Consider the following 27,171-nt stretch of genomic DNA (forward strand, 5'->3'; position numbering starts at 1 on the left):
GGGGCTAAGTATCTTACCAAGGGCTACTGGTAGGTGCAGTACTAGGGCGAGGTCAGCCTTTGTGACTCCTTTTGGCTTGTATGAGTTCACGAAGATGCCCTTTGGGAGGAAAAATACCCTAGCGATTTCCAGAGGCTGGTAGATCATACCCTAGCAGGAGCAGGAGACTTTGCCCTTGCTTACCTGGATGATATTGCCATCTACAGCCATTCCTGGCAAGAGCAACTTCAGTATGTCAGGGAGGTGCTGGGCAGACTACAGAGGGCAGGGTTGAACATTAAGCCCAGTAAGTGTCAGGTGTGGGTATGGCAGAGGTCTCCTACCTGAGACATAGAGTGGGGATAATAAAATCAAGCCACAACCTGCCAGAGTGAAAGCCAGTGAGGCATGGCATCCCCCTGTTACCAAAAACGCATGTGAGGGCATTCTTAGGGACAGCAGGGTACTACAGAAAGTTTGTCCACAATTATAGTGCCATAGCTGCTCCCCTCACAGACCTGACAAGGAAAAACAGGTCAGATAAGGCAGTGTGGACGCCAGCATGTGAGCAGGCATTCCAGAAGCTTAAAGGAGCTTTGGGAGAACCCCCTGTGTTAGCCAGTCCAAGTTACAGAACATAATTTATTGTACAGGTGGATGCTTCAAATCATGGAGTGGGGGGCTGTACTCAGCCAGGTTTCCTCAGAGGGAGAAGAGCACCCAGTGGTATCTCTCAGCTGTAGGTTCCAACCCAGGGAGGAATGCTATGCAGCTGCAAAAAAGTAATGTGTAGTCATAGTGTGGGCACTACAGAAACTTCAGCCTTATCTGTATGGAAGGAAATGCACTCTAGTAATAGACCACAATCCCTTAAAATGACTACATTGAGCCAGCCAGCAAAGTGCCAAGTTACTAAGGTGGAGCCTAGAGTTGCAGGCATATGATGAGACAGTCCAGCACCGCAGTGGGGTTAGCAATGCCAATGCAGGTGGGCTCTCAAGACAGGGAATGGGTAAGGTACTCCCAGATAGGCTCAAGCAGAGTTCCCAAGGGTCACTTGAAAAACTAGCTTGAGTCTTGGGGGGGGGGGGTGTCACAAAAGGAAATATTGCCAGCTCAGCTCACTAGAATTTTGTTAATAATTATGTAATTTGTGAATATTAATATGATTTATATAGACGTGTGACAGGAGGAAATAGTGCCAGCCCAGCTATCTGGAATTTTGTATATAATTATATGTCAGTTGTGAATGTCAATACGATTCATATGCTGGTGTTACAAATGTATTAGAACTGTATGTAATATGTATATCAAACTGTTGGTACAGAAGTGTGTATGAAAAGTATGCCCTATGGACATAGGGTGAAAGTGCTTAGTCTGTGAATAAACAGTTCTTTTGTTCTCCTTCCTACCAGTTTGTGGATTACTCAGCGTTTTGACACTTTTTTATTTTTTATTTTATGTGTATGAAAAGAGTTTGTACAGTACTGAGCTTAAAGATGTATCCACAGTGTACCCTACTGGAAAAGAACATAAATTTATATAAAATATTGTAATTGTGTAAATGTAAATGCTTTAAAAGTGGTAACTAGCACATAAAAGGTTAACTTGCAAAATTTCAGGAAAATAGTTGAAATTAAATTGTTTTATAACCAAGTAATAAAAAAGATTGTTTCAATGCAGCAAGAAGACAGGATGTCTAAAATTAGGGAGCCTTCTGCATTGTTTTGTAAGTGTTTTATTGTTGTATGTCTTCCAGCAGTTGCAAACATCTGAAGGCTATGCACTTTCACAGGGATATGCTAAATGCTAAACAAGATTAGAGCTGCAGAGAAACCACCAACAGTAAGGATAACAAACTGTCCTCTTTATTCACATCAGATTGAGCGCTTTCGTATGGCTATAACAAAAACTTCCTCCAAGTCATCAAATACGTCACACACCCACATTTAAAAAACCCTCTCAACAAATCACATGTTAAAATACACACCCATTTAAAGAAATATTGCTCTAAAATAAAGCACCCACTACTATGTGCAAAATTAAAAAAATCAGATCAATATAAAAACAAGCACAATGAATAAAATATGTGTATAACATAAATTCACACATAAGACAATAACCTAAGCAAACTAGCTGTAGAAACAGAGTCATTTATACCAGAGGGAACTGTGGCATTTAGCTTTAATTGCCAGTACAATTCCCTACACTCTAATAAATTAAGCCATACCCCCCCCCCCCCAATATACTCTGCTTTCTAAAGCTGGAACTTTGTACTGATTTGTTGATAACATCTTTGGTACTGTTAGTATGAAGAGAAGTGGTACATTTAAATGTGGCACCTGTTCACAATGCCACTGTCTGTCCTTTTAAGAAAAAGATTTACGAGCATATAAACAATATTAAACATAAGAGAAGTACCAATCTTTATATGGCACATTGAAAAATACCCTGAACATGAATTTTTATTTTTTGGTATTGATGTGGTTCAGCAGAGTTGTTTTAAATATTTCCTGTAATTTTGAATTCTGATATCACTGTACATACATATTTAGTATTGTCTTCTTTTTTTATTATTTATTATTAAATATATTTAAACTTTCCAATTGTGGCTGGTCTGTCTAGAGATATTTAAGTTCTTAGAGTACTTGCATATCTATTTGATGATACTGTACAGACCACTCCTAATAGCCATTCTCTTGGTCAAATGACCATTTGGATTAATAGTAACCTTACACAGTAAGATTGGGCACCTTTTGTTTAGGGCCTTAAAGTAGCTGCTAAGTAGTGGCTGGTGGCAGTGGAAACTACCTTATAGTCTGGACAGAAGGGGCATAGCTAGGAAACCTGCACCAGCCTTTCCCAGGTGTGTGTGTGTGTTTATAAATCAAACCTCAAAGTGTGTTTGTGTCAGCTACTTGGGCAGGGACATGAAGCACTGGCTGGACAGAGAGGGTGCTGGAGGCCTTGGTTTGGTCACTCAGCTGAGATCTCAACAATAAAGGTGTACCAGTGGGAAGTCTTATTGGGAATCTGGAGAAACCAGTCCCAGACTGACTGTGGTCTGTTTGTGCTGTTAAGGGAAATTGCACTTTACTGTGTGTATACTTGTCATCCTCCCTGTGTTTATTTTCCCCACTGTTGCCAGTGGTGAGGATTGAGGCTCCTTGTTTCCTGGGCCAGTGTTGGGGCATCACACAGGTTACTAGGGTAATGGCCCTAGAGCCTTTACAAGCCTAGCCATATTATATCCGAGTTACCCTAATTGACCTTGGTTAGATGGTCATTATGTACAGAGAGAGTCTATGATCAGCACTGACTTACCCATGTCCATGAGGGACATAGGTGCCATCTCTTATGGTGTCCCATCCAATTGTGTATGTTGTACTTGAATACGGTGAGTGAGGAGCTCTGCTTCACATGAATTTGGAGTTTATTCCAGAGGAGCTGCACTCTTTGAAAGATATATCTATCTCTCCAGCATGTTCTGTTAATGCCACATGCTAGGTTAAGATCCCTGGAGCGAGTGACTCTTGCCCCATTAGATTTGCAGATGTGCAGCATTTCCATTAGGGCAGGGTCAGAGTTTGCTCTGTAGGCCAGGCACAAGTCACCTTTCAGCAGCCTATAACATACAGAGTACAGTGTTCTTCATCAAATGCTGTCCCAAGGAGTGATAGAACCATTTCCACCTTCCCAAGTGAGAAAGTGATTTTATTCAAGGATGTTTTAGTGCTAAAGAAAGAAAATGCTTGGAGACCATTTCTGGATCTGTCTTTCCTAAAATGTTATGATAGTGCCCAAATTCAAAAATATGTCAGTTCAGAACCATGTTACATCTTCATCCATATTCAAGTTTCTTGGTAATACTAGATTTCTAAGATGTTTAGCATCACATCTCTATTCATTCACATTTCCAGATTTTCATAAGGGTTTTGCACCTGGATCACATTATCAGTTCTCTGCCTTAACCTTTGGACTATTCACTGCACCAAGAGTGTTCAGAAAGTATCTAGTTCCAGTTACAGCTCATTGCAGGCTACAGGGTATCCACATTTTTCCATATGGAAAAGCCATGCTTATTTTTCCAGAGTCTTTTTCAAGGTGTCGGGAATCTCTCTCTCTCTTTCTGTCTTGGGTGAGAGGTCTATACACAAGATTGGATTCCAAGAGAACATTCAAAAGTCTTTCTTGACATAGTCTCGTAGGATTGTGTTTCTGGGACATCAACTAGACACCTTAGTTTAAAGAGCTTTTCTTCCACAGAAAAAAATAGTTCTAAATGTTGATCTGTTGCTAGGGAATTCCACTCAGACTTAAGTCACTGCAAGGGAATACCTCAGAATTTTGGGTCTCATGGCATCTATGATTCTTATGATACCCCTGACAAGACTCCACATGAGAAAGACACAATGATGTCTGTTTGGTCTCAGCACCATCACCCTTTGTCTTTTCAAATCCCAGTGCTGGGGTTTGTTAGAAGATCAATCACTTGATGGAGACAATAGATGTCCCTAAATCAATATCTTCCCTTCTCCTTTCCTGTCCCAAAGCAGTCACTCACCACAGATGCCTCAGACTTTGCTTGGGGAGCAGTTTCAAGAAAGATAAAAGTGCAAGGTGTGTGCAACAGCAGCTACAGACACAAGCACATACATATAAAAAAATTGCTTGCCTTGCTCAAGGCGCTCTCCTGTCTGGGTCATCTTTGGTCCCTAAGACCTCTTCCAGTTGTTGCAGACAATACCACAGTCATGTGGTACATCAACAAGCAAGTGGGAACCAGGTCATACCCTCACTGCAAGCTAGCCATGTTAGCTTGGGCTATAGCTTTGCAGCACAGTCTCACTCTACAGACATCTTACATTCCATTACAGCAAAATTGTGTGGTAGACCAGCTGGGCAGCACCCTCATGAATAGACACTATATCGGGGGATCTTCCAAGATTTGATCCACCTCTGGGGAGTTCCTCGAGTAGACCTGTTTGCTTCCTCTGTGAACAATCAGTTGGTCATTTTCTGCTCCAGGACTTCATGCAGGAAGGCCTGGAAGACAAATAACTTTATTGTCCTGGGACAGGAATGTTCCTGTATGCTTTGTCACCCTTTCAACTAATATCAGTCATACTTTTGAAGATTCAGAAGGAATTTCCCAAGATCAGTGTGGTGACTCCATTATGGCTCAGGCAACCACAGTTCTCCCTTCTTTTGGAAATGGCCAGGAGGAGTTACCACAAGCTTCCTCACAGACTGGCTCTGCTCACACAAGGACAGGGGTGTTTGATACATACTGACACCATTTAACTTCAGCTGACAGCCTGGATGATTGGGTCTTGATTCCTTTGAGGCATCAATTTACTGAGGACATGCAGCAGGTACTAATATAGTCAGGAAAGCCTGCTACTAGAAAATCATATGTTAGCAAATGGAAAAGGTTTCTAGTTGGTGTCAACAACATAACCAGCACCCATTCAGGGCTAGTTGTTCATCGGTTTTAAAATATTTGTCTGAGTTAATATCCTATAACCTTTCTTACTCCTCTATCACGGTTCATTTATTGGCCTTTTCAACATGTCTGCCCACGGATCCTCTTCTTTCAATACAGTCGCATGTCAAAATGTTTTCAGGAGGGGTTTTACATGAGAGGCCTCCAAGAAAAATGGTGGTCCCTCCTTAGGATCTTAATTTTGTGTTAAAGATGCTAACATTTGCTCTATTTGAACCAGCTAACCTGGCTGACTTGAGGTTCTTAACAAGGAAAAATTATTGTGACCTCTGTAAGAAGAGTATCTGAGTTGTAAACTCTTATGGTGAGTCAACCCTTCTTCATTTTCATAGGGACAGGATTTCTTTGAGCACTAATCCTTGTTTTATGCCTAAAGTGGTATACAAGTTTACTTTAAGCTAGGCTTACCATATTTTCTTATATGAAAAAGAGGACGAAAAAATATGTGCTGGTATTATACCAGCACATATTTTTTCGTCCTGTCTTAAGTTAAGACCAAAAAAAAAAAAAAACAGTTCCGCATGTAACTCTGTGTTTGGCTATTTTTGATTGGCTCATATACCAGTATACAAGCCAATCAAAAACTTGCACAATGGACCCTCTTCTGTTCAATGCGGATCATCAAGCAGTTCCGCATTGAACAGAGCTCAGTTTTTCGATTGGCTAGTATACCGGTATACGGTATATGGTACCGGTATATGGTATTCTAGAAGTGTTAGTCCCCTGTGCATTCTTTTACAAAACACTATATGCTTGAATCATTCTCTAGGCCTAGATCAAGCTCTGCAAGCACCGTTTTCCAGGGGGTTCCTGGATTCTTCTGTTCCACCTCCTAAATGTAGTAAGCAAGGGTAATCCACCTATATAGCAAAGGCTACTGCAGCAGTGATCAATATGCTGAACATAGTACAGATATGCAAGTAAACTTAACAAGAACAGTAGATGTTCAAATGATCACTGTTGCAGTAGCCACTCCATCCCCCTTGTTTTTTTGGTATGTTGTTTATGTCAGGGTGTGGTTATTTAATTTTTGTTCTTCCCAGCATTGTCCTTTCACAGCCCAGCCTGCATGTGACTGCTGACAAGAAAGCTCTGAAGGGCTTGGCACCCAAACTTGCCTTTTAGTCAGCTCAGCTCAAGCTGCATGATAGTTTGTGCATGTGGAATGTGCCCTTAAGCTTTGAAAGCTAGCCGGCTGTTATATCCTTCACAGTATATATAACCCGTATAGTTAAGGCTACTGCAGCAGTGATCGTTCCAACATCTACTGTTATGGTAAGTTTACTTACACAACTGTACTCTTGTATAAAAGTTAATAGAACAACATATTTTGCAGCAAGACGCTGCAAATGAACAATAAGAAGTATGAAACTATGATGTCTGGCATTATTGCCTGACTACAGCAATCCATGAGAGGGAGACAGCAAGTATAAGAGGTAAAATCATGGACATTCTATAAAATCAGGGACAGCTGAGAGGTATGGGGATGTGACTATGTGTGCATGAGGAGGGTGACCAAACCAAAGCATTACATGGGCTGCCAGTGATTATTACTGCAGCAAAGTGCTTATCAGCATTAGTGGTAACATTGTGTGATGTAGAGACATGCAGATTAGCCACTAATGAGGTCTGTCCTCATTAGTTCTAATCTGTCTCTGAATCACAGTTTTTCACAATCATGAAAACTGGCCCTTTTTTGCTAAAGCAGTTTATGCTCATTGTGGGGTTGTTCCTGAATTCCAACCCTTGTCCTATTCTGTTAACATTAAATAAAAATGCTTCTTCTCATCCCTGATCACAGCTCAGCTGGAGGTAATTCCCTCGCAGCTAAAACATACAAAACAAATGTTTGCTAACTGTTCCAGTCTAACACCATTTTTTGAAAAATCAAAAAAAAAATATCTGACAGCTGTCACAAATTTATAATTTATGTCTGTGTTTTACATAAACTTATGGTCTTGACTTTGGTTTGAAAAGTGTGTAATAAATGTGTTTTAACTTTATACAGACCAAGAAACCTCAAGAAATGAAGTCCCCTCAGCCCCCTGTTTGTATCATAGAAAATATTGATGGACAGCTCAGACCATGTGAAAGTGGTCTGAAGATTCTAGAGTCAATTGAGTTGCCACTAGTTGTGGTTGCAGTTTTTGGAATGTATCGCACTGGAAAATCATATTTGATGAACAGACTCTGCAATAAAAAACAAGGTAAAGCAGTGCTGTTTTTATTAAGAAACAAAGTAATGTTCTTATCCTTCTCAATGCACTAATTAATTTGTAATGAGAAATTAATACAGCATCTCCCAGACATGTCAATGCCTTACCAAGATCGAAAGATAAGAAGAGTACGACCCTTTTTGCTCATTTGATATTTAGCATCAAAATATTTTAAATAAGTTTGAGATTCCATCTGAGAAATATACGATTGATGTAAGCTTAAATATGTTTAGCATCATTAGAATAATTAGTGTCTGCCTTCCCTACACATGCTGAAGGAGAAATTGCACAAATGTCAGTAGTGCTCAGAAAAAAAAAAGAGTGGGCAGAATGCTGAACGTGTTTTTCCATACGAAATTATTACTGGTGCGATTTGTAATTCTGCGCTGCAAATTATTCACTTCTTTAGGGAGATTTGTCCTTCTTCATGTTGGTATATGTACGTTTGGGGATGTGGGCCCCTCCTCCCCATATTGGGTAGATGCAAGGGGACTTGCCCCCTGTGAAAAACAAGAAAAACAGGATTTTTTTTGTTCTTTTGCTTTTCAGGCATTTATTTTTGCCCTTTTGGATTGTTGACTTTCTGGTAGTGAACATTTCATAGTAGAATTTTTCTGTCTCCCTTATCAGAAAAAAAATGATTTCAGAAGAACTACAGCAAGTGATGAAACTTGAAGCAACACTTTCAAAGCATTTTTAGCAGGAGGATTACCTCCCTCAAGGGAGCTATACCCCCCCTGCAACTTAACAGCAAGATCACTATACCTTGGAGTAGGACTAATATTTAGAGACACCACAACCGTGGATGTTATGTATTCCCTCCTGCTCATATTTATAGTTTTCCTCTTCTAAGGATTACAGCTGCAGTCCCCAGAATATCAACAAGCCCCCATCATTTCAGCATTAAAGTCTAGACTTAACACCTCAGTTATAACTAACATCTGATTTTTATTTTATTTATGTACTTGCTAACTGGTGTTCATGGACCCTGGTCAGTAATGAGTTCATTATATACATTAGTGCATCCATTTCAGCCACATGTTTAATACATTGATAAGTTATCAGAAACAGAATAATCTTATGCTGAAAATAAAAAATTAAGACTTTCTCCTTATTTTTCTGATCAGAGGACAACGCTTACAGCTGAGATCTCCCATGCAGTGTCTGCATTTTCTTTGACTCGCTTATAATCTGACTTTTTAAAGTTCTAGTTGCAGGTAGAAACACCACTAACACAACAGGCATTAGGATCTCATGGCATATGAAACTTTGGCAGGCTGGCAAGCTTCACCCACAATCTATGTAATGCATTGCACAGACAGAACACTAGCTTTTTCCTGTTGTGAAAATGGTTACTGATTTGATATCCCTTCACTATTTCTTGGGAAGTTGTGTTGGTCTTAATTACATTTTTTCACTTTTAACATATTTTTAGTTATTTTATCATCTTATTTTCCTTTTTATGGATTCCTTCAAGCTGTTTCAGTTTTCATTATTGTTTTTCTGGTTAGTGTCTTTTGTGTTCTTTGGGCATCTTTTCTGTCAGAGTAAGTGCTCTGGAGCAAGAAAATTTCCCCCCATACACAAATATCTGAACAATTTGTTTTTTGGGGGGATTCTTCAGTGCTTTGCTTGCAAGGTGTTCAAACTTCACTAAATGGCACAGAAGAAAAGTGTTTCAGCACTCTTTAGATAAATTCTTCAGCAGTTGGAGTAAGACTCTTCGGCATCACTGTCTGCCCAGATGTATATACCTGCTCATAATGAGCATATAAATCTGATAAGTCCAGCCAGAAATGTCTTAGACACAGGCCTGTATCCCATTGCACTGAGCACTTTAAAACAGTGCACTGATTAATAAGGAAGTAGCTTGAATCCATGCCCAGGTTGCCCGTGCAAATTGTAGTTAAGCCCTCTACTTTCATCACTAAGTCTTTTTCCATAACATAAAAGCCCCATAGTTTCATGAGGTGTAATATCTCCTGTACTGCTGCCCTCCCAAGTGGTAGTCTTAGAATCCCTTTCTTATCTGCAGGAACCTCATTTTATTCTAGTCAGATCAAGATAAACCGGTGGTACCATAAAGCAGCTGTAAGATGCATATCTAACTAGGAATCAGAATGTTTTGAGACCAGCATCAACCCCACCGGATATCTCCACACAGGTCTCAGTGCCCCTCCCCCATAAGACAAATACCTAGCCATCTCTCAGCTGTGCAGATTTTCACAGAATGTCCAGATTTTTGCCTCATATTTTTGGTCTGTTCCTCATAAAATTTGCAGTTTTCTAGATGTTTGCAAATCAGTGAGGACTGAATTCACTAAATAACAATCATTTGAGTTTCACACTTCATATCCTTCAGAAAGTGCATGGTCATGCAAAACCTTTTATTCTAGCAACTTTCCAACTTTATAACAGCAATATTTAAAATGTGTCAATATTTTTGGGGCTTTACACCCCCATTATTTTTGGCTTTGTCCAGATTTTTTGTGCTAAGCGGTGGAGAGCTATGAATTGTTTACCTAATATCAGTCCCCTGGCATTAGTTGTGGAAACACCTACTCCTCAGGCATCTGTCATGCCAGTGCCCGTTATTCTCCAAAAACACTTTCATCATACTCAGGGAGTAGCTCCCCTATTCCAGTGTCATCGAGACATCCACGTTTCCCAATATGATTCTGTCGTTCAACTATTTTTCCTTCCACAGTAGTAGTTTCCTTGTGGCAGTCTTCTCTCCCACTGCAACAACCACCCCCTCTCCTTCCCCAGTGAAATTTTTATTGCCCATTTGGTGGTTTCCCCTCTTCATCCACAGATTGACCCATAGCAGCACATTAAAAGATTCGAAGGGCCTTCATACATAGGTTCATAGGAGGTTACTAGGTTAATAGCCCTAAGCTTTTTGTAAGCCTAGCCATCTTATACCCTTGTTTCTTTATTGACCATGTTGTATGGTTTATATTTGCAATGCAAGACTGTGATCAACACTGACTGCTTCTGTGCAAGTGGGACATAGGTGATATCTCCAGGATAAATTTACGGTCTCTTATCCAATTGTCTAAATTACATTTAAATAGGGTCATTGAGAAGCTCTATTTTATTTGAACTGAGAGTTTATTCTAGAGGAGTGACAGTCTCTGGGAGACATATCTGTCCCGCCAGCATGTCTTGTTAATGTTGAAGGCTAGGTTAAGATCCTTTGAGTGAGTGAATCTTGTCCTATTTGACTTGCGGATGTGCAGCATTTCCATTAGGGAGTTGTCCAGAGATTGCTCTGTAGGCCAGAAACAAGCCGCCTCCCAGCAGCCTATAAGATACAGAGTACAGTGACAGGGCCTTCAGCCTGTCTACATAGGTCATTCTACATAGGTCATGTTTTGAAGGCCCTGAATTTTCTTTGTGAGAAACCTCTGAGGTCTCTCTAGCTGCTGCAGGTATCTGGTGAGGTACATACAGAAGGGAGCATTATACTGTTTTATTGGTCTGAGGGATGTGTACAGGGGAGATAAAACATCCTTAGGTCTGGATGCAATGCCCTTACTTATGAGATGTGCAACATAGAAGGCTTTCCTTACCACTGCGGACACATGGTGATTGAAGTTAAGGTTGCTATCAACCTGTGTTCCTAAATCTTGCACAGCAAGGTGTGAGCTTTGGGGGATACTGTCAATATTGTAATTTGCAGGGACTTCTCCTTTGCTGAAGGGAATGATAATACATTTTTTTTGCATTTAGCTTGAGTCCGTGGCTTTGGCACCAATCATTTATCTGTGTAAGCTCTTTTTGCAGTATGCTAACATCATTAGGGGGCTCAATCATGGCATCCAGTTTGCAATCAGAGAACTTGGTAAGCCACAAGCTATCTACTTTCACCTGGCCTTTTAAGAATTAGAGTCCAAACAGTAGAGAGCCCAGCACAGGTCCTTGAGTTACACCACTGGCAACTGGTCTGCTGGTAGAAGTGGATTCCCCAGCTTTGACTGTATGCATTCTGTCAGTGAGCCAGTTGACTACTCATCTAGTAATGTATGGATTAATTCCCAGCTGGGTGAGTTTCTCAATGATACCTGAGTAAGGGGTTATGTTGAAAGTCAAGATAGGCTGTAAGTACTGTTTTATCTTCATCCAGGGCTTTGGTGACATTCTCGAAGTCCATCAGGTTTAATAGGCATGGTCTATCCCCAAATTAGGCTGTGTCAAGAGGTTGAAGGTCACCTATGTCTTTGTTAATAAGGTCCATGATGATTCTCTCCATGGCCTTGCAAATAAGGCTCACTAGGCTTATGGGGTCTATGGTTCCTAGGGTCGGTTGATGGACCCCCTTTGTACAAGGGGATTACTGTTGCTGTTTTCCACTCAGCTGGGAAAAGCCAGTACTTAGGCTGTGGTTGAAGAGAGCTCCAAGCGGTTCCACTAGGTCCTGTTTTAGCCTGCTTAGTAAGCAACCTGGGATGTTATCTGTTCCCATAGAGGCCACGTTTTTTGGCCTTGGAGAGCTCTGTTATGAACTGCTCTTTGGAGATACTAGATAGAGAACTGGTGTCAGGCATACCTCCCATCTGTACAGATTTTTCACAGAATGTCCAGATTTTTGCATCATATTTTTGGTCTGTTTTTCATAAAATTGTGGTTTTCTCTACATCACTGGCAAATTGTTGAACACTGAAGTAAAAAATAATGACAATCATTTGAGTTTCAGGCTTCGTATCTTTCAGAAAATTCATGCTAATGCAAAACCTGTTATTCTATCAACTTTCTAAGTTTGTTAAGAGCAATATTTAAGAAGTGTCCCTATTTATGAGCCTTTGTTCCCCCATTATTTATGGCTTTGTCCAGATTTCTTGCTCTAAGAGGAATGCTTTGGAGAATGACTGGTGGGGACAGGGGGTGAAGTTTGCACCAAATCTGACTGCTAACAGGTTGGCAAATCCCTTAGGTTCAATATGAGTTGCACCATTGACTACTAGTTTTGTACAAATGTGGGCCTTCCCTTTTAGATTTCAGATGTAGCTAAAGAAAGCCTTATGATTATCCTTAGCTAGGGATGCTAATTTAGCTTCATAACTAGCTCTAGAGGACTTTACAAGGGGTATATATTAGTTCGCCGAAATTCATTTTCAGCAAACATGTATTTGTCAACCCCTATTCAATAAAACTCACTTCTGCGATTCACTGAGTAATCCAAGGGCAAAGAAATACTTTCCCCACAGCACAACAGGACCCATATCTAGCTAAATCGAACCCACCCAAGTGGGGACCTTCGCCCCCCCCCACCCCCCTAACTATATATACCAACTCTGAAATCAAACTACAGTGGAGAAAAGGGCAAATTTGTGTAGTTGGCCAATTATGTCTTTGCCCTTGGAATATTCAGTGACTTGGGGAAGAGATTTTCACTGAATAGGGGTTGACGAATACGTGTTCGCTGAAAATTAATTTCAGCAAACTAATATAGACCCCTTTACAAGATAGCTAATTTGCTTGCTCAGGCTGTGGAGGGTATTCGTCCTCTGCTGAATTAGTTCCCTCTTATTTTTAAACTTCAGTTTCTTCTTGTTGCATAACCTATTTATGCTTGATATCCACCAGGGTAGCTTGTTTTTTCATGAGGACCTAGTTTTCAATCGTTCAAGTACAGCCGAGATTATGAAATTGTATAAGAGTATATACAAGGCATTTGCGTACACCTCTGTATAGGAGTCATTGTTGGCTGCATTAACAGGAGGTTTGAAAGTATTTATGCCCTCACTTAGTAGGCTGTAGTTTGCTCTGGAGAAAGTTTTCATTTTTTTGCTCCTGGGGAGTAAGGTACATTCATTACTTTGAACGAAACACACTTATGATCATACCTTACCAGGGAAGGCAACACACAGGGAGTAGTGCAGAGACCCCCATGTTGGTCAGTACTAAGGCTAGAAAATTTGAATCCCTTTTGGGGTGCAGACTATCTGTTCTAGAGCATTTGTATTAAAGTCCAGGAACCTCGGGGTGAACATGTTTGCGCTTATATATGTCTCGCAGTCGATAGAAGGATAGTTGAAGTCATCCATGACCAAGATATTTGGCTGTACAGTGAGTGACTCAAGTTGATCCAGGTAGGCAGTGTGGTTCTCCTGGTTCATGGTGGGGGACCTATAGCTAATAGTGATATGGAATGGGGTTTTTCCTACAGTTAGTTGGACTTGGAGTAGCTGAAGAGAGTCATATTGTTTAACCAATCTTGAGGTGTATTTGTCTTTAATAAAGATGAATACACCTCCTCCTTTGGTTCTTTCATGCTTGTTTTGAGGTCTGAATGTGTAGAAGGCATTGCAGCCTTGCATGGCCGAAGTGATCTCTGTGGCCTTGAACCATGTCTCAGTGACTGCACAGACATCTGCATCTTCCAAGATGAGTGTTTCCAGGTATACCTCTCAACCTGGAAACATCAAAAATCTGGAAAAGGCCCATGAAAAATAGGTACAAATCTGTACACTGATTAACACAAAATTTGCATACATAATTAAGTAACCCCATCCACTCCAATAGAATTGTGGGATAATAAATTTCAAATGCAAACTGAAGAACAGACAACCAAAATGTGGCACCCAGAGTCCCCTTGCAGCCATTCCAATGTCCCACTACCTGGCTATTTTGCCCAATTTACCATTATGAAAATAAAATCGCCACTGATTCCAAAGACAACCACAAAGCATTCTACAGCTATGTCAAAAATCTTAGTGGCAACACTCAGATCTGCTCGGAGCTACAGCACAATGGCACTAAATATACAGAACCAACCGCTATTACCAACATCCTGGCAGATAGGTTCAGTGCTAACCTTACCCCTATCTCACCATCCAAAGGGCCCATCTGAATACCTGAAGAATACAAAGCCCCTGTTATCACGGATGAACAAGTAAAGACCACACTCTCCAAAGCCAAGAACACAGCATGGGACAAGACAACATCCCAGGCTGCGTACTGCACGAACTACAGAATGAACTGGCACCCCACCTAAGTACCATGTTCAATCATAGCCTCACCTCAGCTTTGTGTGTACTGAATGGCACACAGCAATGGTTATCCCAGTCTACAAAGGCGATGCCACCATGGACCCTGGAAACTACTGCCCCATTAGCCTGACAAGCCTGATCTGCAAGGCCATGGAATGTATCATCTTGGAGCTTATAAACAGACATAGGTAACCTCCAAACCCTGGACTCCACTCAGCTTGGGTTTGCAAAAGGTAGATCATGTCTACTAAACCTAATTGACATCTTTGAAGCAGTCACTAGAGCCATAGACAAGGGCAAGGTAGTGCACACAGCCTATCTTGACCTTGCTAAGGCTTTCAATACCATCCCCCACTCTGGAATTATAAATACACTCACTAAACTGGGCATAAATCCCTATGTCACAAGATGGGTGGCCAACTGGCTCACTGACAGAACCCACACAGTAAAAGTAGCCGACTCCATGTCAGACTTCAGACCAGTGATGAGTGGAGTACCACAGGGTTCGATCCTAGGTCCTCTCCTGTTCGGCATCTACTTCTCTGAAGTGCAGGCCAACACTGAAGGTCTTTGGCTAACAACGTTTGCAGATGACTGCAAACTGGGAGCCATAACAGAATCACCTAATGATGTATGCATTCTACAAAACTGCCTCACAGAGACAGATGTTTGGTGTCAGTCATGGCCTCAAGCTCAATGCCAAGAAGTGCATTGTCATCCCCTTTGGGAAAAACTCGGTACCCATGAACTACCACATAGGCGGTAGCTCACTAAACACTGAAAGTGTGATGAGACCTCGGTACACAGGTGGACAGTAGTCTCTCCTTTGATAACCACATCACCACAGTAGTCAGGAAATCCTTCTACGTGGCACACCTCATCACAAGAGGGTTCTCCTCTAGAAAAAAGGAGGTCATTGTTCCTCTCTACTCATCCCTCATCAGACCCATTATAGAGTACAATGCCCCATTTGGCATGTATCTCACAAGACACCTACAACAATTGGAAAGGCCACAGAAAGGCCACAGAAATACCTCAGTAAGAGGATTACCGGCCTCAAACAGATGCCATATGCAGACCATCTCAAAATACTCCAGCTCTCCTCCATCGCATATCTCCTACTCAGAGGCAACCTCTGCCTAACATACAAAGCTATGTCAAACCCATAGCTGTTGGACATGCTACACTTAAAGAAATCCCAATGTCTCCGAACCACACGCTCCAGAGTCCTAAACCTTGTCACCACAATAAACAGAAAATGCTGGATGGACAGATTTCTGTCCCAGAGACTTCCCAAACTCTGGAACAAACTACCCATTCATGCAAAGCTCCTCATTGGCCCTCTTTAAGAAAAATCTTGACGATTGGATGGGAAATAGAAAATTCACCTCAGGGATCACTTCTGTGGCACTGCTTGACAGGGGCACAGGAAAATCATTTTCTTGGGTGGTGAAAGCCAGGGAACCTTTTTGGCTAGGCTTATATAGGCCCCAGGGCCGATAGCCTAGTACCTACCTATGAACCTATGGACCTGTAAACACTAATGTGTGCATACTGCTTTACTACTACAATGATTATTTTGATTTAATTTTTACATTTCGTAGCACAATGCACACAAACACTAACAGATGTCTGCTAAACAAAGCAGCACTGTCTCACAATGAAAATATACTTGGCATTAAAACTTTTCTGCCCTTGAAACTCACATTCATTGAAAGCACATTGAAACCCACACCACATCCAAAGAAAATGCATCTGGCCAGTGGTGGATAAAGATTACCTTTGGGCGGTTTTCAAATCATAGGCCCCCGGCTTGCACACAAAACAAGAAACATACATGCATTCTTTGATGCACCTTCCTGACTTTATTAAATTATATTCCCTGTATAATACAGCACACTGGTTAGACTTAAGTTGGAGAGCATTTTAAAATTTATTGTTTGAACATTTTTCCAGTAGGCAATGAAACAAAATGCATGAACCAATAATGACAAAACTACCCAGTTCAAAACATTTCCATCATAAAAGTCTACTTCCACAAACTGGGACACAAATTTGTCCCACCAAGTCCTATTGATATAACAGACCAGGTTGAGGTCATGTGTACGGGTTGCTCAAGTGGAGCTTGACTTGCATATATGCAGCTGTCCCATCAAGGCGGGGTCCGAGATTGCTTTGTATGCCAGACAGAGGTCACCTCTATGGAGTCTGTATGAAATTGACTAGAGAGACAGGGCTTTTAGCCGATCTGTGTAGGGTAGGTGTTTATAATGATTTGCCTGTCTTGGTATTCAAACCACGCACCTATTGCATGCAAATCCAGAGCTCTACCCACTAGGCTAAGTCAACCTCCACCTCATGCTGGCTATTCTTCAGTACAGACCACCAGCACCACATATCTTACATGAACCCCACATTTTTTACACTGAAGATTAACAGAAGTATCTGCCTTTCTTAAAGGAATACTGAAGTGGTGGACCCCTTGACTATATTTTCCTCTCTCATCACTACCATCTCTCTTAGCTACTAAGCAGAATGCTGAAAAATAACCAAAGTTAGCATAACCAAAAAACTTATTTGTAAATGCACATTTGGTTATAAAAATCATCATCAACTACATAATTAAACAAAAATTATAGTCAAAGGTGCATAACAATGCAGAGGAAACTAAAAATACTACAGTAATACTCAATTTGCAGATGTTCATCGTGTTTCACTGTTGCAGTCATCACTGTAGGGTTCTCCCCGCCGGCAGGCAGTCCTCGGTCAGCCAGAATCCCAAAGTCTGGGTCCGGCATCGGCTGCTCAGCCATGCTCCCTGACGTCAGTGCACCAGGAGTACAAAGCTGCCGGCTGATGCCATGTTCTCCAGTCTTTCTTGCCGTGCGGTGAAAGCAGTTCGCAAATGCCGGTCGGCTGACTCCTCATAATTTCGTCTGCTTCAGTCCGAAGACTTACTTCTTCTCCTCAAAGCTAAGTACCCCGTTGGGGAAACTTTTTTCTTGCTCCAGTCCGATGTCAGAAAAAGTTAATAATTGTATTTCTTGTGGGAAGTAAATACCTCATAAGGATTTCCATTCTTACTGTATTCCTTGTTTAGGCCCTGACCACAACGTAGCTAGTTGTCGGTTTTGTGCTAGATTTAACCAATGTACGATTAAGCGAAGGTACGATTTTGCATTTCACTACTTTGGTAGGCGATTTAATTATAAAATGTCGTCGGACACGCTTCCGACTACCGGAGTTCAGAAATGACGCAAGGATGAGGACAGGCCTCCGAGGTCCAAATCAGATGACGTTTTACAAGCAGAGCCAGCTTCTGGTTCAGCCGTCGTCAGTGAGGCGCTTTCGCAGCCCCTGTCGTTGGCCATTTCAGAACCGATTGCCGAAACGGACTCCCACGAGGAGCCAACTAGGCCTTTGAGTACTTCAGCTGCAGGACCTTCGGATATTGCTCCCTCGGATGGGTCCGGAGCCGCTGTGCAGGTACCGGCTTCCGAGGGGGTTTTCAGGCCTACACAGCTTTTAATAAAGGCAAAGCCAAAGACAAAGGCAAAGACTCCTTCTAAATCTAAGACACCAGCCCAGGCCTCTTCTGATCCGGGACCTAAATCCCAAAAACAGCTACTTAAAATGGCGGAGGACTTACTTACCATGATTAGGGGTTCACATCCCCTTCCAGACAAAAGGCCAAGGCAGGAACTGGATTATGATTCTTCTGATCAGGCATCTATTTCTTCAGTGTCTTCCTCTGACCAGGATTATTCTTTCCCTCCTTATGAGGATTCTGATGGTGAGGAATCCATTCCTTCAGCTTCTCACCCTGAGGATTTTTCATTTGGGGAAACTTTACATGAAATGAGGGAACATTTTCACTGGGAAGGACAGAAGTATTCAGAATTTAAGAGAAGACTTAGGGATTTCCTTCTTCTTCCCCAACATAGACCCCTGGCTATTCCTCCTATTTTGGATATTGTGGATGATGCCTTTTCTGAGGCTAATTTAACTCCTGACTCCTTTCCTCCAGCCCCTGCTAAGCCCGACAGATATTACAGGGTCCCTGATTCACACCAGTTTCTATACAAGCATCCTACTGCTGATCCTGAAACCATTTCACAGGGTCCTAAGGGGGTTAAGGCCGCTTCTGCTAAAAATCCTATTCCGACAGATAAGGATTCAAGAGCTTTGGAGAGATGGGGCAAAAAAGTGTACACTTCTGCAACTTTATCTATTAGGGCTTTAAACTGTCAATTTCATATGCTAAAATATCAGCAATTTCTACTGTCTGTCATGAAACAAAAGCTAGCTACTATCTCTGCATGTGCAGATAATAAGGAATTACATGATTTGATACATGCCACTGAACAAGTAGGGAAACATGGATTACACTGTGGTTTTGATGCCTTGGAGGCCTCTTGCAGGGCGGCTGCCTCTGGCACAGTCATTAGAAGGCATGCTTGGTTAAAGGAACAAAACTTACCTGATCAAGTGAAAGCAAAGTTACTGGATGCTCCTGTTCAGCATAATGTTTTGTTTGGGGCTAAGGCTGAAGAGGTGATAAAGAAAATGGAGGATAAGGCAAAATCCATGCAAACGGTTAAGGATTTCTTACAAGTTCAGCCCCCAAGATTTAGCAGAAATTGGCCAACTAAAAATTGGTCCTTTCCCAATTCGGACAGGCCTCAGAGGGGTAGATATAGGCGCTCCAGAGGGAGGCCCCAAGCTCAGACCTCTTACAGACCAAGACAGTGGACTGCTTCCACCCCCAGGGGTGGAGAGGACAGACCTCAATCTTATAGAAAACCAGCTCAATGACTCCCCCTGCTGGGCTGCAGGAACTTCTTTCCTGGAAGCCCCTCTCGGAGGAAAACTCTCTCTCTATTTCAGCTAAATTGGACTTACATAACCCAAGACAAGTGGGTTCTTGATGTAGTTTCAAGAGGTTACAAATTCCACTTTCATATCTTACCAAGACCAACTGGATGGCCGGACTTACCAAAACACCAATGGTCAGAGGCCTTAAACCAGGTGGGAGCCCTCATGGCTATGAGGGCCATAGAACTGGTTCCACATTCAGAAATGGGGCAAGGGTTTTACTCAAGGCTCTTTCTAGTTCCCAGAAAGCAAAATTCATGGAAACCCATCCTGGATCTGTCAGTCTTAAACACTTTCCTGGAGATACCAAAATTCAAGATGCTTACTCTGCAGCAGCTCCTGCCAATGTTGAGCACAAATGCATGGATGGTAACACTGGATTTAAAGGAGGCTTACTTACACATACCTATCAGACAGGAGTGCAGAAAATACCTCAGGTTCAAGGCCGGCTCGAATCATTACCAATTCTCTGCGCTGCCCTTTGGATTGTCTACTGCACCCAGGGTCTTCACCAAATGCCTGGCACCAGTAGTAGCTTATTGCAGACTCAAGGGAATTCAAATTTACCCTTATCTGGATGACTGTCTTATTCAAGCAGACAGCAAGGATGTCTTACTCCAGCATCTAGAATTTGTTCAGAATCTTTTGAAGTACCTGGGATTCACTGTGAACATAGAAAAGTCAAATTTGACTCCCTCACAACAGATAACTTTTCTGGATGCTCTTCTAAACACAACAACCCAGATGGCATTTCTGACATCTGAAAAACAACTTCAGCTGGCTTCCACTTTCAAAACCTTGGCGTCACTAACTCAGCTGACTGCAAGGAAATTCCTGCAGGCATTGGGTTACATGGCCTCCTGCATCCTCCTCATACCATATGCAAGGCTACATATAAGAAAAATACAGTGGTACCTAAAAAGTGTGTGGTCCCAGCATTGCCACAGTCTAGACTCTCAGATTACCATCCTACCTTGTCTACAAAAGGAATTCCTTTGGTGGACCAAGGCATGTCTTCACAACAAAGGGAAAGCTTTCAGTCTGTATCCAGCCAGCCAGGTGTTAACCACGGATGCCTCAGGTTACGCATGGGGAGCACACTTACAGAGAAAAGGTCTGCAAGGTTTTTCGACAGAGGATCAGAAGCACCTGCATATCAATTTAAAAGAGATGTTAGCTGTTCAGAATGCTCTCTTGGCTTTCAGAGATCTTTTACAACCAGGACAACTCCTGATACGGACAGACAACACCACAGTTATGTGGTACATAAACAAGCAAGGGGGTTCACACTCCTACCCCCTTTGCAGACTAGCCATGACACTATGGAACACAGCTCTAGCTTGCAAAGTGGATCTACAAGCTCAGTTCCTGCCAGGGAAACAAAACATTCTGGCAGACAGCCTGAGCAGGAACCTGTCAGACCCACACGAATGGATGCTGGACACTCAAATATTCAAGATGATTACAGAAGCCTGGGGATGCCCGCACATAGATCTATTTGCATCCCCCCACAACCATCAATTACAGATTTTTTGCACAAGGACATTTCACAAGCTAGCATGGAAAGTGGATGCTCTATCTTTCAGTTGGAGAAACCTCTCGGGGTATGCCTTCCCGCCACTACCTCTTCTTCCACGGGTGTTAAAGATCAAGCAGGACAAGCCCAAGATGATGATTTTACTGGCCCCAAATTGGCCTCGACAATTTTGGTACCCAACACTGATGAATCTTTCCCAGGACCCCCCTTGGGTTTTACCTCAGACTCCCAGTCTTTTGTCCCAACACCAGGGCTAGGTTCTGCACTCTCATGTCGAAACTCTCAGCCTGGCAGCCTGGCGCATTCAGGGTCTATGATTAACCCTTTCCTTTCCAAAACAGGTCATGGATGTTATTTTAGAAGCCAGACGCCCTAGCACTAGAAAATCTTATGCAGGAAAATGGAAAAGATTTTGCACCTGGATGCATGCTCAGGATTTGGATCCTCTTACTCCTAATATTCCTCTGATTTTATTATACCTGACAGACATGTTACATAAGGGTCTATCCTTCTCTTCCATAAAAATACATGCCTCAACTATCTCTGCACATTATAATACAGATCTTCCAATCTTTTCCCATCCACTTCTGAAACAATTTCTCAGAGGAGCAAAGAATTTAAGGCCCCCTAGATCACCACCCATTCCTGCCTGGGACCTCAACTATGTTCTGGAAAAACTCACTCTACCTCCTTTTGAGCCTGCTGCTACATCTGATATCAAGTTTTTATCATGGAAGACAGCTATCCTGCTAGCTTTGACTTCAGCCAGGAGAGTTTTGGAGTTGCAAGCACTCATGACTGTGGAACCTTATATTATTTTTCACCAAGATAGGGTGTCTTTAAGAACTAATCCTACTTTCATGCCTAAAGTGGTTTCCAAAGTGGCTTTAAATCAAACTACCCACCTGCCAACTTTTTTCACTAATCCTCAAAATAAGGGGGAAAGGATCTTGCATTCCTTGGATGTACACAGACAACTTAGTTGCTCTGTTTTCCTGATGTTCTTGGTTCTGTCCAGGTAAAAACGGTTTGTTTCTTATGCTTTAAATTCCCAAGGCAAAGCCATTTAAAAATAGACCATTTCTAAATGGATTGCTCATGGAATCAGATTTTGTTACTCTCACCATGGAAAGCAAATCCCAGGAAATATTAGGACTCACTCTACCAGAGCTGCTGCTACTTCAGCTGCTTTCCTCAGGGGAGTATCTACCAAGGACATTTTGGAAGCTGCAACTTGGAGTTCGGTGCATACTTTCTCTAAGCACTATAATCTCCCTCTTTACTCTAAGTCTAGGGCAGGCTTTGCTTCTGCAGTCTTGCAGGGCCTTTTAGCCGCCCCCTCTACTTTATGACCACCACCCATTATTTCAGCTTTTGGATTCAACCCTACAGTGATGACTGCAACAGTGAAACACGATGAACATAGTACAGTTGTGTACACTTACCATAAATGTAGATGATCGAGTGTCTTCACTGTTGCAGTCTGGGTTACCCTCCCTCCTGTCCCCTCTTATACTCTTTTTGGTGTGGTTATCTGTTTTACCTTTCTTCTGAGGTGTATTTGCTACAGGGTATGGGTTTTGTTGTATGTTACACCTTTATGATATGTTGTTTTACTTTTAGCCTTTTATATTTGGGCACCTGACATCTGGGGCAAGAAAAACTGGAGAACATGGCGTCGGCTGTCAGCTTTGTACTCCTGGCACACTGACGTCAGGGAGCGTGGCTGAACAGCCGATGCCGGACCCTGACTTTGGGATTCTGGCTGACCGAGGACTGCCTGCCGGCAGGGAGAACCCTACAGTGATGACTGCAACAGCGAAGACACTCGAACATCTATATTTATGGTAAGTGTACACAACTATACTTTATCTGGTAAATCAGAAGTGCAACTGGAATTCACAGATTGCTATTAAACAGTTTTGAAAGTCACAGTACTATAGCTAGTACGTGCGATATCTGACAGGTCACTAGATAACTGCTAATTCCATGTTATCCCAAGCCAGGCAGATAAAAGGAGTGCTGGCCCACATGGAGGTTCATACTGAATTTATTATTAAAATTAATCCAATAATCTGTCAGTATGCATTCACTGTTGCAATGAAATGGAGCCTCTGTGCTAAGTCCACAGTTACAGAAGCATCTCGAGTAGTGACAGGATATTCTTAATACCAAAGCATTTACTATAACCACCTCTCATATAGAGAGAGATTATTCTCTCTGTTTTGTAAAGCAGGACAGCATACCCACAACATGGGGGGGGGGGGGGGTGCAGCTCACAAAGCCAAAGAAGAAACCAAAGTTAGCACTTAGTGTTTTAGAAAGCAGTAGCTTTCAGTGTTTAACCAAAACAAAGTACCCATCCACCCCAAACACAGCCGCTATGGTGGTTGTGAATGGCATTCTCCACATACCAAATGAATCCCATTCAGCAACCACTGCCTGACAGAGAGAAGGATCAAAGAAGTAGAAGTTGCAGCGTAAACGGATAGAAGGACCAGTATCACAAGAATGCATGCAGTTGCTACTGACACCCCGCAGTCCGAAATGCAACAAGTAAGTGATAAAGCTCCTATTACTTCGATATTTTCAGCAAAGTAACAAAAATAAAGGTCAACACTCCACAACAGTCCTTCCGGTAATCATACTGCCATCAAGTCATCTGTACCTGTTGAACTTTATCCCTGAGCTGCAGTAACTTTCCATTCACAAATAAACAACCATGTAAAATGAAAAACTACTTATCTTACCATTGCTAAACACAGCACAAAAAAAGAAAACAGAAGGTTCGCCACTGTTTTAATACATTTTAGACAAATGCAGCAGTGAGTCTTCTGTTCAATAACAGCTCGCAACCAAAGATAATGTTTCTCCCAGCCTGAAAACACTAAAAATCCTACCCTTCCTTCGCAGCAGTCATGTCAAGCCAGCAATCAATGCAGCAGTGAGTCGAGTCCTCTCTGTTCAATAACAACTCGCAACCAATGCAGCAGTTTAATGGCTCCCTTCAATACCATCGGAATGTCCGTATATCACAAGTAGCATTCTGTTCACCCAGCCAGAATGCAAGCTCCGTACTTCACACAAAATAAAGAGAGGCAACCAAAGATAATGGAGTAGCTTAATGGCTCTAATGGAAGCAACCAAAGATAATGTTGCAGTTTAACGGCGGAATGCAAGCTCCATATATCGCAAGCAGCATTCTGTTAACTTAAGTGCAGCCAAACCAAAAGATAAATGTTTCCCCGCTCTCCATTTGAACAGCCGGAATGCAAGCTCAATTCCAACAGGCTGGTAGCCCTGACGATGCTGACATAATCACGCACATGATGACAGCGCAAAAAGCGTAAAAAAATTAAAATAAAAAAAACTCAGAAATTAAGGGGTGCCACTCGGGAATCATGACACCTCATTATTTGGAAAACCAAAAACTCGGTAAAAAACGAGTAATTTGGGAAGGTTGGGAGGTATGGCTGACATCATCCCGCATGTGATGATGTCAGCTCAAAAAGAGGAAAAAAATAAAAATAAAGAAAAACTCGGAAATGAAGGGGTGCCACTCAGGAATCATGATAACCCATTATTTGGACCCCCAAAACTCAGTAAAAACCGAGTAATTTGAGATGGTTGGGAGGTATGTTTCCAAGGAGTTTTCCGGTTTAGATTCCTAGCATTAAGCAGCATAACCTTGAGTTTGTATCAAGTGGATTTTTTTATGTCAGAAATTTTGTTATGACATTACCTAAAAGAGGCACTATGGTGAAGGCAAGTGCCTTTGCCAGTAACGAAAAGCCAAGAGGTGATAGGTGAAGACCATCTCTGACAAAGCATAGTCAGTCAACCATATCCTCCCAGTCTGACAGAATCTAGATCCCTGTAGAATGACATCAGAAGCTTAGCCAATTGTTGAAGTCAATCATTTTTTTATTTTTATTGAGGCATCATCCTGGGTGAAGGTGGAATGCTGCTTAGGGCTAGGGACATGCCTGCTGGGACACACAATCTGAGAGGTCAGTCATGTTTCTCTTCATATAGTCCAGTTAGGTACGTCTGAAGTTATTCCAACATGGACTATGGCAGGGTCATAATGATATTTGTTGTTGAGAGACTTGAGTGCATGCATGATTTAATGAATCCTGGCACCTGACAGGCAGCTAACTGTGTCCTTCTCCTTGTCGAGCCTGGTGAGGGGGACATCTGTCTGTCTCACTATGGAGTCGCCTATGGCCAGGACATTTGGTTTAGAGGTGTTTTGCCTTAGGGGGTTATTGGCTGAGACACTGTTGTGTGTTATTACGTGTAATGGATTCTACTGGGTCTGCAGTGTGTGCAATAGGTTTACGCTTGGGAGGTCTCTGATATTTTGGTAGGCTTCTAGTGAGTACCTCAGTGTATGTGCGTTTATATGCTGTGAGCTTGTTATGTGCGCAGACAACCTGTTTGATGTCTGGTTTGTTACATGAGGGAATTGATTCCAAATTCATAGTGCAGATACATCTCTTATGTATTGTATTTGTTTTAGGAGTTATTGGTTGTCGGTATACATAAGGCAATTGTTACATTGCCTCAGGATGCCCATGTCAATCAGGCTGACTGGAGAAATGGTGGGAAACTGGCCATCCATTATGGCAGGTTTATACTGTAGTAACTAGTGGGGAGTGGGCTAGATAGAACAGGTTTTGCCTTAAGTAACAAAATGGGATATTCTGTGATGGGCTAAGGATAGAAAACTGCAACAATGCTTCTCAGTTCACAACTAAGTTGCTTGCAAAGCAGCAGTGCACAAGTATATTAAGTGCACTGTAGCAGGGGAGCTTACTTGGGTTCCCTAACAGATATCTAGGGAAAATTGTCTTTCTAAGCATTTGCTTCTATGCACAGCACTGCTAAACACTGTTGAGCAATGCACAGCTACAAGCAAAGTTAAATGGTTTTAAAACAAGCTAACCAATGGGAAAGTCCAAGACTGAGCCTTATTCCGTCAATCCCCAACTCAGATGGGTCCTTGACTACACACTTCTGCCACAAGGGTGCAGGGATACCCTGTTAATGTAGGATAGCTGGTTTTAGTGCTCAAGTGATACCAAACAGTCTGGATTCAGCAAGTCTGAGTCTAGCCTATGCTATATAATGGAGAAGTACTTAAAAATTCAAAGTTCAGGAAAATCAGTCACAACAGCAAAAATAGTTGAAATGAAGCAACAGTACAGTAAAACACAGTTCACAAAATGCAATGCAGGTTTTAAAAATACTTATTTCTCAGTAAATTTCAGTGGATGCCTTGGATTTAAGTTCAGATTCACTCTAAACCTCTGGCTAAAGTCACCAGACACTGGACAGCTCCTGTACACTCTCCATTTGCTGAAAGACCTGAAAAGTGCACATAAACTGAACACGTAGAACATCTGCTGCAGTATGAACTTTTGGAAAAAATAAAAAGTTTTATTGGTTTTCATTTATATTATGCCTTCAGCATATTAAGGAGTTTTACACAGAGTAGCTGGGATTTTATATTCAGTTTTTCTTACTTTTTATATTTATGAAATGTTATACTTTTAATGAATTTCATTAGTATGTATGTTACAACCAGTAGCTGAAGATCTGCTTCAAGTGCAGCAGTTCTAATTTGGATATCAAAACTCAACATCAGCTCCAGGAAACCAGTGGAAAAAAAAATTGTTTTAATGCAATTGAAAATCCAATTCATACTGAGTACCTAATAAAGCACTGTACAGTAAACTCTCAGTTAACCGGCACCCATGGGAATTGGCAGATGCCGGATAACTGTAGTTTCGGGTTGCCTGACAGTTACTATTAAAAATAGGCCTGACTACTACTGTACCCTATACTGTTTGTTTGGTTTGACTTGCTCTTAGAATGGGGAGAGAGACAATTTATTCCTATCTTCCTTTTTAAAACTCTAAAACTCTAAAAATGTAAGGTATGTTTCTGCAGGGCTGGGGGGAGAGAAAGTGCAACACATGAAAATTGTACTGTATTTCTTTTATTTTTGAATCATTTGAGTACCTAATGAAACACTGTACATGATAAAGCTTATATTTG

The 27,171-nt window shown here is 41.8% G+C and overlaps 1 protein-coding gene across 2 annotated transcripts in view; it reads left to right on the forward strand.

Moving 5' to 3' along the window:
- The window catches only part of LOC122799628 (guanylate-binding protein 1-like), a 983,968-nt gene that overhangs the window by 49,268 nt on the left and 907,529 nt on the right, over positions 1 to 27,171 (forward strand). For both annotated transcript variants that reach the window (XM_044068815.1, XM_044068816.1), the window contains exon 2: positions 7,494 to 7,692. In XM_044068815.1, coding sequence (XP_043924750.1) covers positions 7,494 to 7,692 — 199 coding nt within the window. The remainder of the gene's footprint in view (positions 1 to 7,493; positions 7,693 to 27,171) is intronic.

Source organism: Protopterus annectens, chromosome 4.part0 (genome assembly GCF_019279795.1).
Source record: "Protopterus annectens isolate FY-2018-M chromosome 4.part0, PAN1.0, whole genome shotgun sequence".
NCBI lineage: Eukaryota > Metazoa > Chordata > Ceratodontiformes > Protopteridae > Protopterus > Protopterus annectens.